At 50.6% G+C, this 16,520-nt stretch overlaps 1 protein-coding gene across 1 annotated transcript in view; it reads left to right on the plus strand.

Annotated features, from left to right (window-relative positions):
- Positions 1 to 16,520, plus strand: part of arhgef19 (Rho guanine nucleotide exchange factor (GEF) 19) — a 76,126-nt gene that overhangs the window by 22,754 nt on the left and 36,852 nt on the right. The window contains exon 2 of the mRNA XM_078425049.1: positions 14,761 to 15,357. Within this exon, the coding sequence (XP_078281175.1) occupies positions 14,761 to 15,357 (597 nt within the window). The remainder of the gene's footprint in view (positions 1 to 14,760; positions 15,358 to 16,520) is intronic.

Consider the following 16,520-nt stretch of genomic DNA (forward strand, 5'->3'; position numbering starts at 1 on the left):
CCGCTGAGTTACTCCAGCATTTTGTGTCTACCTTTGATTTTAACCAGCATCTGCAGTTTTTTCCTATACATAAGAATCTATATACCTCTGCCTTAAAAATATCCACTTGGCCTAATATATTTTAATAATATAATATTTTAACATTAGTTTACCACTACATTTTTCAGCTGCATACCCCGTATACAAATATGCCTAGTTTGTTCTTCAGTTATCCCATTCTCCATCGTTCCCACTTAACATGTGCACATACTTTATTCCAATTTCCCTCGGCTAATTTGGTTTTAAGCTTGCTGATATCATTCCAATTTGGTATTTATCTTACCTTAAATACAGGTATCTCGATATGCTGATTTTCCAGATGAGTGCATCAGGTCATAAGTGATAGGAGCAGAATTTTATACCTGTATTTAATTACATTTAAATGTATTAAACAATACCTTGTTTCTGAGATGCATCCCAGTCCTTTAGATTATCTGTCTGCCTCACTCTGTTTGTGTGTATTTGTATCCAGCACAGCCTCTATTCTTATTAGATTAAAAATGTGGCTGGATTTGGAAGGTCCTGTTCATTGTCTCTCTAATTACTTTATTGGAATCTTTCTTTAGTTCATTAAAACCCTGCTGTTCTGACATATTCTCTCATTTACTGCAAACCTCGAGCTCCATATAATTCCCACTGTTTGATGTGTTAAACATTTTTTTCAATGAAATTGTGGCTCCCATTCTTTATCCTAATCAAATAAGTAGACCATTTAGAAACATAGAAACACAGAAAATAGGTGCAGGAGTAGGCCATTTGGCCCTTCGAGCCAGCACCGCCTTTCATTATGATAATTCAATATGCTCCTATAATCTATGAGCTTATGAACTTACGCAAAATGTATTGAATCAAATTGGTGAGCTCCAGGTCGATATTAATCATGGGCATCACACTGTAAGATGCAGAGTGATAAGGAACTGATCATCCAAAATCAGTACCCTGTTCCTGCTTTCTCCCCATATCCCTTGATTAGGTTAGTCCTAAGAGCTAAATCTAACTCCCTCTTGAATACATCCAGTGAATTGGCCTCCACTGCCTTCAGTGGCAGAGAATTCCACAAATTCACAACTCTCTGGATGAAAATGTTTTTCCTCGTCTCAGTCCAAAATGGCCGACCCCTTATTCTTTTGCATCTTCCTTAATATAAATTTGTCGTTCAACTGTTCTGTAAGAGTCTTGAATTAATATCGCCGTACCTCCCTCCTTGGCATGGCCTAACTTCTGAATATTTTGTGACCAGGAATGTTTTGTAATCTGCTCCAGCTGTGGTCTGGGGAAGGGTCCCGAACTGAAGCATTCCTACCCACGACCTCCAGAGATGCTGCCTGACCCGCTGAGTTACTCTGGCACTTTGTGTTCTACGCACGATTCCAGCATCTGCAGTTCTTTATCACTCTACATCTTACAGTGTGATGCCTATGATTAATATCTACCTGGAGCTCACCAATTTGATTCAATACATTTTGCGTATTCCATAAGTTCATAAGCTCATAAGTTATAGGAGCAGAATTAGGCCATTCGGCCCATGAAGTCTACTCCGTCATTCAAACATGACTTATCTCTCTCTCCCTCTCAACCCCCATTCTCCTGCCTTCCCCCCATAATCCCTGACACCCGCACTGATCGAGAATCTCCACCTTAAAACTATCCATTGACTTGGCCTCCACAGCCGTCTGTGGCAAAGAATTCACAGATTCACCAGCCTCTGACTAAAGAAAGTCCTCCTCATCCCCTTTCTAAAGACCTGTGGTCAAGAGACTCTCCCACTAGTGGAAACATCCTCTCCACATCCACTCTATCCACAGTCGGAGTTTGAACAGTCTCCTTTAGTTTTGCCGATCTTCCTTGAACTTACCCGCTATTACGGGCGTCAGAGGTGTTGGGGAGAAGGCAGGGGAATAGGGTGAGGAGGGAGAGATAGATCAGCCATGATTGAATGGCGGAGTAGACTTGATGGGCCGAATGGCCTAATTCCACTCCTATCCCTTTTGACCTTATTACAACTGCAACCTTCCCAACAGGTCCCAGTTGGTGCCAGGAAGGCTTTTGTCACATCATTGCCCTGAGGTCCCCCTTTCCGGTAATTCACCTGTGTTTCGGGAATATGAGTCATTCCCTTCCACCCCTTCATCTGTTTGTTTTCCTAGTTTAGTTTAGTTTTAGTTTAGCGATACAGCGCGGAGACAGTGCCCTTCGGCCCACCGGGTCCGCGCCGACCAGCGATCCCCGCACGCTAACACTATCCTACACACGCTCGGGACAATTTTTATATTTACACCAAGCCAATTAACCTACAAACCTGTACGTCTTTGGAGTGTAGGAGGAAACCGAAGATCTCGGAGAAAACCCACGCAAAGTCACAGGGAGAACGTACAAACTCCGTACAGACAGCGCCCGTAGTCGGGATCGAACCTGGGTCTCCGGCGCTGAAAGCGCTGTAAGGCAGCAACTCTACCGCTGTGCCACCGTGCCACCAAAATCTTCCAAAAATCCTGAGATTTTGAAGAAGTACTCCAAAGACGTACGGGTTTGTAGGCTAAATGGCTCCGGTAAAATTGTAAATTGTCCTGAGTGTGTGTGTGTAGGACGGTGCTAATGTGCGGGGATCACTGGTCAGTGCAGACTCGTTGGGCCGAAGGGCCTGTTTTTGTGCTGTAACCTTTTTAAACTAAACTAGAAAAAAGTACCTGAGAATTCGTAACCGGCCAATGTGGGAGAGCGACAAAAGGCAGGTAGCTGTAAATTACTGGCCGATCGTAAGTTGGACAATAAGATGGACACAAAATGCTGGAGTAACTCAGCGGGCCAGGCAGCATCTCAGGAGAGAAGGAATGGGTGACGTTTCGGGTCGAGACCCTTCTTCAGACCCTACAAACAAATTGAACAATTGTTGAAATCAATTATTAAAACATTATAGCAGCATATCTCTATATATGAAAAACCATAAACAAATGAGAGACAGCATGCCTTGAAGAAAGGAAAATTGTTTTGGACAAATTTAAGAGAACGTTTTGAGGAAATGATGACTGGAAGTGGATAAAGGAGATTCATTGGACAGCTGTGTTTGAATTTCTAAAGGACGTTTAACAAGGGGTTAATTCACAAGAGCCCTCCTGGGTTGGAGCGATGTTTACCGGGCAGGAAGCAGAGAGTAGCGATGGGCAGGTCATTTCCAGGTTGGCAGCCAGTACTCTGCAGGGATCACTGACGGGTCTGAAGAAGGGTCTCGACCCGGAACATCACCCATCCCTTCTCTCCAGAGACGCTGCCTGTCCCGCTGAGTTAACCCAGCGTTTTGTGTCTATCGCAGGTGTGTTAACAATGAATATGAAAGACTAGACTCTTGTGACTTGTGCATTGAAGGTAGGAGGTGAACGTATGTTTACAGGGAAGATTCACTAGGATGAGTGATGCTGGAGGAGTAAACAATGTCAGGAGTAACTCAGCGGGTCGGGCAGCATCTCTGGAGAAAAGGAATAGGTGACGTTTCGGGTCGAGGCCCTTCTTTAGAACCTTTACTTTCTCGACCCGAAATGTCACCTGTTCCTTCCCTCCAGAGATGCTGCCTGACCCGCTGAGTTACTCCAGCACTTTGTGTCTATCTTCAGTGTAAACCAGCATCTGCAGTTCCTTCCTACACAAGTTCAGGCTTCACTCATTGGAGTTTAGAAGAAACATAGAAACATAGAAAATAGGTGCAGGAGGAGGCCATTTGGCCCTTCGAGCCAGCACCGCCATTCATTGTGATCATGGCTGATCGTCCACAATCAGTAACCCGTGCCTGCCTTCTCCCCACATCCCTTGATTCCGCTAGCCCCTAGAGCTCTATCTAACTCTCTTTTAAATTCATCCAGTGATTTGGCCTCCACTGCCCTCTGTGGCAGAGAATTCCACAAATTCACAACTCTCTGGGTGGAAAAAGTTTTTTCTCACCTCAGTTTTAAATGGCCTCCCCTTTATTCTTAGTCAATTAATCTTATTGAAATGTACAATGTTCTGGAGGGGTTGGACATGGTAAATGATGAGAGCAAGTTACCTTTTAAGGGAGAATCAGGAAATAAATAATCCCGGAATGAGAGGGAACCTTTTTAATACTGAGAAGAGGTAGAGTTTCTATTTTCTCCCTCTTCAAGGTTTTGAGTCTTGACATTCCTTGGCCTAGAGAGGTTAGTTCAGTTTAGTTTAGAGATACAGCACGGAAACAGACCCTGAGGTCCACCTTTCCGGTAATTCACCTGCGTTTCGGGAATATGAGTCATTCCCTTCCACCCTGTCATCTGTTGGTTTTCCTAGTTTAGTTTCATTTTGGTTTAGCGATACAGCACGGAGACAGGCCCTTCGACCCACCGGGTCCGCGCCGACCAGCGATCCCCGCACGCTAACACTATCCTACACACGCTCGGGACAATTTTTACATTTCTACCAAGCCAATTAACCTACAAACCTGCACGTCTTTGGAGCGCGGGAGGAAACTGCAGATCTCAGAGAAAACCCACGCGGGAGAACGTACAAACTCCGTACAGACAGCGCCCGTAGTCGGGATCGAACCCGGGTCCCTGGCGCGTGTGAGGCAGCAGCTCTACCCGCTGCGCCACCGTGCTGCCCTCAGAGTGTGAGGATTGAATAATTGAGGACATCACGTGTCATTGTCCTCCCCTACCCTGGTGGAAAACTGCACTGATCACCTTGTTATTAGCAATGGAATGAAGGTTGTTGGAACAACGTGGGCGGGTTGTTGCTCTGGGCCAAGAGCTGGCCAAGAATATTGTGACACTTCACACACCAGCAACAGTGCGGCTGAATGCATTGGTATCAGAGATTCTGGGTTAAATGTCACGCTCAATGGGAAGGAACTGTACATGATGACACTGAAGCTTCATCATGTAGTGTCTGAAGCACACGGACTCGAATGTCTCGGAGAAAAAACCTCCGTCCATAGTGGATTACTCAACAACTATCTGCCTGTCAAAAACATCCGGGTTAATTGTCATTAGGGTTGCCAACTATCTCACTCCCAAATCAGGGACGAGGTGACGTCACCGTCCCGCGCCCCACGTGACCTCACCCAGCCAGCGGCCATGTGCTCCCGCTCCACCAATGGCGGCCGCCCGGGCCAGGAGGCGGGTTGCTGCGCAACCTCTGTTAGGTGGCGCCCAGTGTCCGGACCTACAGTACCGGGGCCTACAGTGTCCCGGCCTACGGTGTCCCGGCCTACAGTGTCCGGGCCTACAGTGTCCCCGCCTACAGTACCCGGACCTACAATGTCCCGGCCTACAGTGTCCGGGCCTACAGTGTCCGGACCTACAGTACCCGGACCTACAGTCTCCCGGCCTACAGTGTCCGGGCCTACAGTGTCCGGACCTACAGTACCCGGGCCTACAGTGTCCCGGCCTACTGTGTCCGGGCCTACAGTGTCCGGGCTTACAGTGTCCGGGCCTACAGTGTCCGGGCCTACAGTGTCCGGACCTACAGTGTCCGGGCGTACAGTGTCCGGGCCTACAGTGTCCGGGCCTACAGTGTCCGGACCTACAGTGTCCGGACCTACAGTGTCCGGGCTTACAGTGTCCGGACCTACAGTGTCCGGGCCTACAGTGTCCGGACCTACAGTATCCGGGCCTACAGTATCCCGGCCTACAGTGTCCGGACCTACAGTATCCGGACCTACAGTGTCCGGACCTACAGTGTCCGGGCCTACAGTGTCCGGGCCTACAGTGTCCGGGCCTACAGTGTCCGGGCCTACAGTGTCCGGGCCTACAGTGTCCGGGCCTACAACACCCCCAGGGCCTAATACAGGACAAGGGTGGTCCTGTAACAGACAAACCAATTTAGCCCAATATACGGGATGTCCCGGCTAATACGGGACATTTGGCAACCCTAATTGTCTGACAGACGCATACAACTTGGGTTTGTAGGTAGAGTGGCCTCTGTAAAAGATTACCCCTGGCGTGCAGGGAGTGGGCGAGAAAGTGTGATAACATAGATTTAGTGGTGAATGGTGATTTCCGAAGGGCCTGTTTCCATGCTGTATCTCTACACTAAACTAAACTAAACTAAACAAGCACTGTACATTTGGTACACAAAATGTGTGTCAGACTCAGGTGGTCAGTCTGCAGAAGTGGCCCGACCAGAAACATCACTATCCATGTTCTCCAGAAATGCTGCCAGGCCTGCTCAGTTACTCCAACACTTTGTGTAGATTTTGTAAACCAGCATCTGCAGTTCTTTGATTCTCCAGCTTGGACCCAGAACCAGGGGCCACACAGTCTAAGAATAAAGAGGGGGGGCATTTAAAACTGAGGTGAGAAAAAACCTTTTTCACCCCGAGAGTTGTGAATTTGTGGAATTCTCGGCCTGTTTCCACGCTGTATCACTAAACTAAACTAAACTAAACTCACTAGGCCAAGGAATGTCAAGACTCAAAACTCTGAAGAGGGAGGAAAGAGAAACTCTACCTCTTCTCAGTCTTAAAAGGGTGCCCTCTCATTTAGAGATACAGCGCAGAAACAGGCCCTTCGGCCCACCGGGTCCGCGCCGCCCAGCGATCCCCGCACATTAACACTATCCTACACCCACTAGGGACAATTTTTACATTTGCCCAGCCAATTAACCTACATTCCTGTAAGTCTTTGAAGTGTGGGAGGAAACCGAAGATCTCGGAGAAAACCCACGCAGGTCACGGGGAGAACGTACAAACTCCGTACAGACAGCACCCGTAGTCAGGATCGAACCTGAGTCTCCGGCGCTGCATTCGCTGTAAGGCAGCAACTCTACCGCTGCGCCACCGTGCCGCTCCATTCCGGGATTATTTATTTCCTGATTCTCCCTTGAAAGGCAACTTGCTCTCAGCATTTACCATGTCCAACCCCTCCAGAAGATTGTACATTTCAATAAGATTAATTGACTAAGAATAAAGGGGAGGCCATTTAAAACTGAGGTGATTGAAAACTTTTTCACCCAGAGAGTTGTGAATTTGTGGAATTCTCTGCCACAGAGGGCAGTGGAGGCCAATTCACTGGATGAATTTAAAAGAGAGTTAGATATAGCTCTAGGGGCTAGTGGAATCAAGGGATATGGGGAGAAGGCAGGCATGGGTTACTGATTGTGGATGATCAGCCATGATCACAGTGAATGGCGGTGCTGGCTCGAAGGGCTGAATGGCCTCCTCCTGCACCTATTTTCTATGTTTCTATGTTTCTATGTTTCTATGACCCAATTGGTCTCACTCTGTTGCTGGACAAGGAGGGATAACTGATCCAGAGCTCCCCTTCCTGACTTCTACATGCCAGAAGCTTATGGTAAAGTCCGCTGGAACTATACTGAAAAGTATAGGAAGTAGGGGTGCCAACTTTCTCACTCCCAAATAAGGGACAAGGTGACATCACCGCCCCGTGACCTCTCCCAGCCAGTGGCCTTGTGCTCCCGCTCCACCACTGGCGGCCAACCGGGCCGGGAGGCGAGTTGCTATGCAACCTCCATTCGGTGGCGCACGGGCCTCCAGACCTACACTGACCGGACCTACACTGACCGGGCCTACACTGACCGGACCTACAGTGTCCGGGTCTACAGTGTCCGGGCCTACAGTGCCCGGGCCTACAGTGTCCAGGCCTACGGTGTCCTGGCCTACAGTATCAGGGCCTACAGCGTCCGGGCCTACAGTGTCCGGGCCTACAGTGTCCGGACCTACACTGATCGGACCTACAGTGTCCGGACCTACAGTGCCCGGGCCAACAGTGTCCGGGGCCTACAGTGTCCGGGGCCTACAGTGCCCGGGCCTACAGTGTCCGGGTCTACAGTGTCCAGGCCTAATACGGGACAGTTGGCGACTCTGGTGGGAGGTATCTTTGGAGCATCCTTGGTGAATAAGTGGGGCGCACTTTCTGAGGGGTACACAGCCGGGGGGGGGGAGAGAACGCTGAGCGTGGTGGACGGACTATGAGATCCACTGACTGCCTCGGCCTGGATGACCATGTACACTTTGGCACTGTTGGAGCTTTGTTCTTGCTTTGCTGTTTGCCTGCCTGTGGGAACTTGCCCTACATGCTTTAATCCTTGGCACTGTCTCCCAGTTACACCCAAAGGAAGTGTTTCGGAGCACCACAATACTGACAACCAGCTTTTACGTGGCGTCTTGAAAACTTCTTGATTGTGGTCATTTTCCTTTTTGATTTTGATGAACTGTAATTCAAAGGAGAACGTGCAAACTCCATACAGACAGCACCCGTAGTCAGGATCGAACCCGGGCCTCTGCATGGTGGTTTCCTCTCCCATAAGTCTCTCTCTTAAACATAGAAACATAGAAAATAGGTGCAGGAGTAGGCCATTCGGCCCTTCGAGCCAGCACCGCCATTCAATATGAGCATGGCTGATCATTCTCAATCAGTAACCCCGTTCCTGCTAACAAAAACGATCGCTTGTCTAAACTTGTGTGTGGAGACAATTAAACAGAAAAGGAAGCAGATTATCAAGATGCCAATGCAAGTCTGCTGAAAGCAAGCTAATCTAAACAAAGCAAATAAGGCCCAGAATTCTTAAAACGATCATTAGTGAGTGGCGCAGCAGTAGAGTTGCTGCCTCACAGCGCCAGAAACCCGGGATCGATCCTGACTACGGGTGCTGTCTGTACGGAGTTTGTACGCTCTTCCTGTGACTGTGAGTTTTTCTCCCACACTCCAAAGATGTGCGGGTTTGTTGGTTAATTGGCTCGGTAAGTTGTAAAGTTGTTCCTCGTGTGTGCAGGTTGGTGTACAGGGTGATCTCCGGCTGGCGTGGACTCGGTGGGCCGAAGGTACGGTTGCCAACTGTCCCGTATTAGCCGGGACATCCTGTATTTTGGGCTAAATTGGTTTGTCCCGTACGGGACCGCTCTTGTCCTGTATTAGGCCAGGGGGCGCTGTAGGCCCGGACGCTGTAGGTCCAGACACTGTAGGCCTGGACACTATAGGCCCGGATGCTGTAGGTCCGGATGCTGTAGGCCCGGACACTGTAGGCCCAGACGCTGTAGGTCCGGACACTGTAGGCCCGGACACTGTAGGCTCGGACACTGTAGGCCCAGACGCTGTAGGCCTGGACACTGTAGGCCCAGACGCTGTAGGTCCGGACACTGTAGGCCCGGACACTGTAGGCTCAGACACTGTAGGCCCAGACGCTGTAGGCCTGGACACTGTAGGCCCGGAGCCCCAGGAACCGCCTAACGGAGGTTGCGTAGCAACCTGCCTCCCGGCTGCCATTGGTGGAGCGGGAGCACGTGGCCGATGGCTGGGTGAGGTCACGTGGGGCGCAGGGCGGTGACGTCGCCTTGTCCCTTATTTGGGAGTGAGAAGTTGGCACCCCCTAGTCGAAGGGCCTGTTTCCACGCTGTATCTCCACAGCATCCCTAGGGTGAACATGTAATTGGAGACAAGAGAAAAGTGACCTTTGTTTTTGCCGTGCTAGTCAGTAGTGGGGCATTAGGTCACAGCCCTACAGTGCTGGGAACTATGCTCTGCACTCTGTATCTTCCCGAAGGTTGACACAAAATGCTGGAGTAACTCAGCGGGTCAGGCAGCATCTCTGGAGAGAAGGAATGGGCGACGTTTCGGGTCAAGACCCTTCTTCAGACTCAAAGTAGGTGTTGAGTGTTAATCAGCAAGTGCATTAAAAATCCCTTGATACGACCAAGCAGAGATAGACAAATTCTTGATTAGAGCGGGTGTCAAGGGTTATGGGGAGAAGGCAGGAAGATGGCATTAGGAGGCAGAGATCAGCCATGATTGAATGGCGGAGTAGACTCGATGGGCCGAATGGCCGAATTGTACTCCTATATCTTGTGAACTTGTGATATTCAAATCACCTATTGGAAGCTTTTCCATTTAGTGTTTCAATAATCAGATTAGACAGAAGGTAGACACAAAATGCTAGAGTAACTCAGCGGGACAGGCAGCATCTCTGGGGGAAGGAGTGGGCCCTTCAGACTGAGAAAATAAGATGTCTAAGCAATGGCCTGTTTCCTTTATCATCGTTACTTTATTGCATATCTTTCATCCGTTATTCTTTATCTCTCTACATCATCGTCTATATCTCTCGTTTCCCATCCTCTAACCAATCTGAAGAAGGCTCTCGCCCCGAAACGTCACCTATCCATGTTCTCCACAGATGCTGTCTGACCCGCTGAGTTACTCCAGCACTCTGTGAAATGTCACCTATCCATGTTCTCCACAGATGCTGCCTGACCCGCTGAGTTACTCCAGCACTCTGTGAAACGTCACCTATCCATGTTCTCCACAGATGCTGCCTGACCCGCTGAGTTACTCCAGCACTCTGTGTCTTTCTTTAACACAGAGGTGGCCTTGGCCTGCCAGTGGAGTCATTGAGAGAGCTGACCATCTTGGCACCTGGTGGGTTTAGTGTGAGAGAGGGTGCAGTTCTTTAAACTGCGCCGAAGCACGTTGGGCGGTCACGGTGGCGCAGCGGTAGAGTTTCTGCCTTACAGCGAATGCAGCGCCGGAGACCCGGGTTCCATCCCGACTACGGGTGCTGTCTGTACGGATTTTGTACGTTCATCCCGTGACCTGTGTGGGTTTTCTCCGAAATCTTCGGTTTCATAGAAACATAGAAACGTAGAAAATAGGTGCAGGAGGAGGCCATTTGGCCCTTCGAGCCAGCACCGCCATTCATTGTGATCATGGCTGATCGTCCACAATCAGTAACCCGTGCCTGCCTTCTCCCCATATCCCTTGATTCCACTAGCTCCTAGAGCTCTATCTAACTCTCTTTTAAATTCATCCAGTGATTTGGCTTCCACTGCCCTCTGTGGCAGAGAATCCCACACGGATTCCAGCTTTCCTCCCACACTCCAAAGACGTGCAGGTTTGCTGGTTAATTGGCTTGGTAAATGTGTAAAAAAACTGATCGCTGGTGCGTGTGGGATGGTGTTAATGTGCGGGGATCGCTGGTCGGCGCGGACCCGGTGGGCCATAAGGGCCTGTTTCCGCGCTGTATCTCTAAACTAAACTAAACCTGAGAATTTACTGCCAAAAAGTCTGGCAAATGAAGGCTGGTGAAGTGATAAACAAGGCGAGAGGCTGGCTGTGTGCAGTAGAGCCATTGGCCCGGAGCGCTGCATGGCGCCACACCCTGGACATGCGGCAACTCGTGGCCGTGTGACCCGCAGTGACAAGCCCGCGCCCGCCCCGGGGATGAGAACTAAGCTGGAGTACTGTGCGCAGTTTTGGCCTCCTCATTTGATGAAGGACATTCTTGCTATTGGGGGAGTGCAGCGTAGATTCACCTGGTTAATTCCCGGGATGGCGGGACTGACCTACGATGAAAGAATGGGTCGACCGGGCTTGTATTCGCTGGAATTTAGAAGGATGAGAGGGGATCTTAAGAGAAACATGTAAAATTCTATAAAAATATGGAAACATATTCACTAAACCGGCAGCTTTTGGGTGGCACGGTGGCGCAGCGGTAGAGTTGCTGCCTTACAGCGAATGCAGCGCCGGAGACTCAGGTTCGATCCTGACTACGGGCGACGTCTGTACGGTGTTTGTCCGTTCTCCCCGTGACCTGCGTGGGTTTTCTTCGAGATCTTCGGTTTCCTTCCACACTCCAAAGAGGTACAGGTTTGTATGTTAATTGGCTGGGCAAATGTAAAAATTGTCCCTAGTGGGTGTAGGATAGTGTTAGTGTGCGGGGATCGCTGGGCGGCGCGGACTCGGTGGGCCGAAGGGCCTGTTTCCGCGCTGTATCTCTAAATAAATCTAAAATCTTTTGTGGAGAAATGGTGTTAAAGTCTCGTGGGGTCAATGATCTTTTATCAAATAGATCATCGACCTGATATCCCAACTCTATTCTTGTCTCCACAGATGCTGCCTGACCACTGAGCATATCCAGTGCTGGCTCGAAGGGCCAAATGGCCTCCTCCTGCACCTATTTGCTACGTTTCTATGTTTCTATGAAACCGTAGATTCAAAATAATCTAATGTGATTTTAATTTAGTTTAGTTTAGTTTAGAGATACAGTGCGGGAATAGGCCCTATCGGTCCACCGGGTCCGCGCCGACCAGCGATCCCCGCGCACTAACACGATCCGACACACACAAGGGACATTTTTTAACATTTGCCCAGCCAATTGACCTACAAACAAATGTGGGAGGAAACCGAAGATCTCGGAGAAAACCCACGCAGGTCACGGGGAGAACGTACAAACTCCGTGCAGTCTGGATGGAACCCGGGTCTCCGGCGCTGCATTCGCTGTCAGGCAGCAACTCGACCGCTGCTCCATCGCCCATTAAAATCATCTGATGTGATTTGATTTGATAATTTGGTAATGAGGCCACTGATTGCCTTCGGCCATGTTACCATGGCAACGGTGGATGTTGTGTGGGCAGATGGGGAGGGGCAGGGACCTTCTGGAGAAAGAGGTCCTTCTGCAGTTGTACAGGGCCCTGGTGAGATCGCACCTGGAGTACTGTGTGCAGTTGTACAGGGCCCTGGTGAGACCGCACCTGGAGTACTGTGTGCAGTTGTACAGGGCCCTAGTGAGACCGCACCTGGAGTACTGTGTGCAGTTGTACAGGGCCCCAGTGAGACCGCACCTGGAGTACTGTGTGCAGTTGTACAGGGCCCTAGTGAGACCGCACCTGGAGTACTGTGTGCAGTTGTACAGGGCCCTAGTGAGACCGCACCTGGAGTACTGTGTGCAGTTTTGGTCTCCAAATTTGAGGAAGGATATTCTTGCTATTGAGGGCGTGCAGCGTAGGTTTACTAGGTTAATTCCCGGAATGGCGGGACTGTCATATGTTGAAAGACTGGAGCGACTAGGGTTGTATACAATGGAATTTAGAAGGATGAGAGGGGATCTTATCGAAACGTATAAGATTATTAAGGGGTTAGACACGTTAGAGGCAGGAAACATGTTCCCAATGTTGGGGGAGTCCAGAACCAGAGGCCACAGTTTAAGAATAAGGGGTAGGCCATTTAGAACGGAGATGAGGAAGATCTTTTTCACCCAGAGAGTTGTGAATCTGTGGAATTCTCTGCCTCAGAAGGGAGTGGAGGCCAATTCACTGGATGCTTTCAAGAGAGAGTTGGATAGAGCTCTTAAGGATAGCGGAGTCAGGGGGTATGGGGAGAAGGCAGGAACGGGGTACTGATTGAGAATGATCAGCCATGATCACAGTGAATGGCGGTGCTGGCACAAAGGGCCGAATGGCCTCCTCCTGCACCTATTGTCTATTGTCTATAAGTCACAGTGATGTTCATTGTTTTGCCTGCCCAAGGTATGCAAAGAGTGGCTGCATAAAGTAGCCGATAAAGTTACAAAGTATTCCATTTTACCCGAAGTATTTTTAACACATTCCATTTGTGGTTCCCCTTCGTTCTTGGTGGTCCTTCTGCAGTTGTACAGGGCCCCGGTGAGACCGCACCTGTACAGGGCCCCGGTGAGACCGCACCTGTACAGGGCCCCGGTGAGACCGCACCTGTACAGGGCCCCGGTGAGACCGCACCTGTACAGGGCCCCGGTGAGACCGCACCTGTACAGGGCCCCGGTGAGACCGCACCTGTACAGGGCCCCGGTGAGACCGCACCTGTACAGGGCCCCGGTGAGACCGCACCTGTACAGGGCCCCGGTGAGACCGCATGCTGTACAGGGCCCCGGTGAGACCGCACCTGTACAGGGCCCCGGTGAGACCGCACCTGTACAGGGCCCCGGTGAGACCGCACCTGTACAGGGCCCCGGTGAGACCACGCCCAGCCCTCCTTTAGTCTCAGTGACGTCATAGAAACATAGAAACATAGAAAATATGCAGGAGGAGGCCATTTGGCCCTTCGAGCCAGCACCGCCATTCATCGTGATCATGGCTGATCATCCACAATCATTAACCCGTGCCTGCCTTTTCCCCATATCTCTTGATTCCACTAGCCCCTAGAGCTCTATCTAACTCTGTTTTAAATTCATCCAGTGAATCGGCCTCCACTGCCCTCTGTGGCAGAGTATTCCACAAATTTACAACTCTCTGGGTGATAAAATTCTTTCTCACCTCAGTTTTAAATCCCCCCCCCCCTTTATTCAATAGACAATAGACAATAGGTGCAGGAGGAGGCCATTCGGCCCTTCGACCCAGCACCACCATTCAACGTGATCATGGCTGATCATTCTCAATCAGTACCCCGTTCCTGCCTTCTCCCCATACCCCCTGACTCCGCTATCCTTAAGAGCTCTATCTAGCTCTCTCTTGAATGCATTCAGAGAATTGGCCTCCACTGTCTTCTGAGGCAAAGAATTCCACAGATTCACAACGCTCTGACTGAAAAAGTTTTTCCTCGTCTCCGTTCTAAATGGCCTACCCCTGTTTCTTAAACTGCGGCCCCTGGTTCTGGACTCCCCCAACATTGGGAACATGTTTCCTGCCTCTAACGTGTCCAACCCCTTAATAACCTTATACGTTTAGACTGTGTGGCCCCATATATGTTTAGACTGTGTGGCCCCATATATTCTTAGACTGTGGCCCCTTAGACTGTGACCTGTGGCCCCTTAGACTGTGACCTGTGGCCCCTTAGACTGTGACCTGTGGCCCCTTAGACTGTGACCTGTGGCCCCTTAGACTGTGACCTGTGGCCCCTTAGACTGTGACCTGTAGCCTAGCCGTACGTATTTTGGCTCCAGATCCGTTGGCTTGTGGCGTGTGTGCGCCTGACTGAGTGCCGGCTCTGACCAGGTTTTCTTGTTGCCGTCCCACAGAGATGCACATTTGTAATGGCGATGAGATGGAGACCCTCAAGGATGAGCTGATGGACAGACCCTGCCTCAAGAACCACATTGCCGCCTTCCAGGGGGAGAGCGTGTCGTTTAACGTGCTGGACGAGCCCGCGCTGAACGGCAAGCGGCGGGGGAGCCTGGAGGCGCCGGGCGGCACGGAAGGCGGGGAGCAAGGCGGGCAGGAGCCGAGGGAGGAGAGGACTGCTGGCAGCTGCCTCTGCAGGCAGCAGGTGCTGAGGCCCAAGGCCGACCTCAAGAGACAGTCGGCGCTGCCCACCTGCCAGCTCCCGGTGGAGGACGAACTGAACGGGGGGCCGGGGGCTGCAGAGAGATGGACGCCGGGCCAGGCGGGCCAGGGGGAGACGGTGGCCTTGGCCACTCCGGCCCTGACCGGCCGCCACATCGTGGGCAAGGCTGACAGCTGGCCCCACCAACGCTTCCCCACGAGCCCCGGCTTCGGCGCGACCGCCTCCAAGAGCGACTTCTCGCTGGACAAGCTGCTGGTCGAGGCGGAGAGGGACGGGGTGAGCGCTCGACACAGGAGACCCTCGCAGAGCTCAGACCAGGAGAAAACTGCAAGTAAATGCCCCCACCTTTACTCTGCCTTCTCCGATCCGTATAGTTTAGAGAACAGGCCCTTCGGCCCACCGGGTCCGCGCCGACCAGCGATCCCCGCACATTAACACTACCCGACACACACTGGGGACAATTTACAATTCTACCGAAGCCAATTAACCTGCAAAGCTGCACGTCTGTGCATTGTGGGAGGGAACCGGAACACCCGGAGAAAACCCACCAGAGATGCTGTCTGACCCGCTGAATTACTTCAGCATTTTGTGTCTATCTTCGGTGTAAACCAGCGCCTGCAGTTCTTCCCTACACTTCCTTTACACAGTTTAGTGCAGTTTATTATCACGTGTGTCGAGGTACAGTGAAAAGCTTTTGTGGCGTGCTGACCAGTCAGCGGAAAGACAATACACGATTACAATCGATCCGTCCACAGTGTACAGACGCAGGATAAAGGGGATAACGTTTACTGCAAGATAAAGCCAGAAAAGTCCGATCAAGGATAGTCCGAGGGTCTCCAATGAGGTAGATAGTAGTTCAGCACTGCTCTCTAGTTGTTGAGAGGATGGTTCAGTCACCTGACAACAGCCGGGAAGAAACTGTCCCTGAATCTGGAGGTGTGCGTTTGATAAGGTGAATAAATAGAAACATAGAAAATAGGTGCAGGAGTAGGCCATTCGGCCCTTCGAGCCTGTACGCACCGCCATTCAATATGATCATGGCTGATCATCCAACTCAGTATCCCGTACCTGCCTTCTCTCCATACCCCCTGATCCCTTTAGCCACAAGGGCCACATCTAACTCCCTCTTAAATATAGCCAATGAACTGGCCTCAACTACCTTCTGTGGCAGAGAATTCCACAGATTCACCACTCTCTGTGTGAAAAAAAACGTTCTCATCTCGGTCCTAAAAGACTTCCCCCTTATCCTTAAACTGTGACCCTTTGTTCTGGACTTCCCCAACATCGGGAACAATCTTCCTGCATCTAGCCTGTCCAACCCCTTAAGAATTTTGTAAGTTTCTATAAGATCCCCCCTCAATCTTCTAAATTCCAGCGAGTACAAGCCGAGTCTATCCAGTCTTTCTTCATATGAAAGTCCTGCCATCCCAGGAATGCACAGTATCATTTACCCAGAGTAGAGTAATCAAGAACCTGAGGCCATATGTTTAAGGT

The sequence above is a fragment of the Rhinoraja longicauda genome, chromosome 30 (assembly GCF_053455715.1).
Source record: "Rhinoraja longicauda isolate Sanriku21f chromosome 30, sRhiLon1.1, whole genome shotgun sequence".
Taxonomy (NCBI): Eukaryota; Metazoa; Chordata; class Chondrichthyes; order Rajiformes; family Arhynchobatidae; genus Rhinoraja; species Rhinoraja longicauda.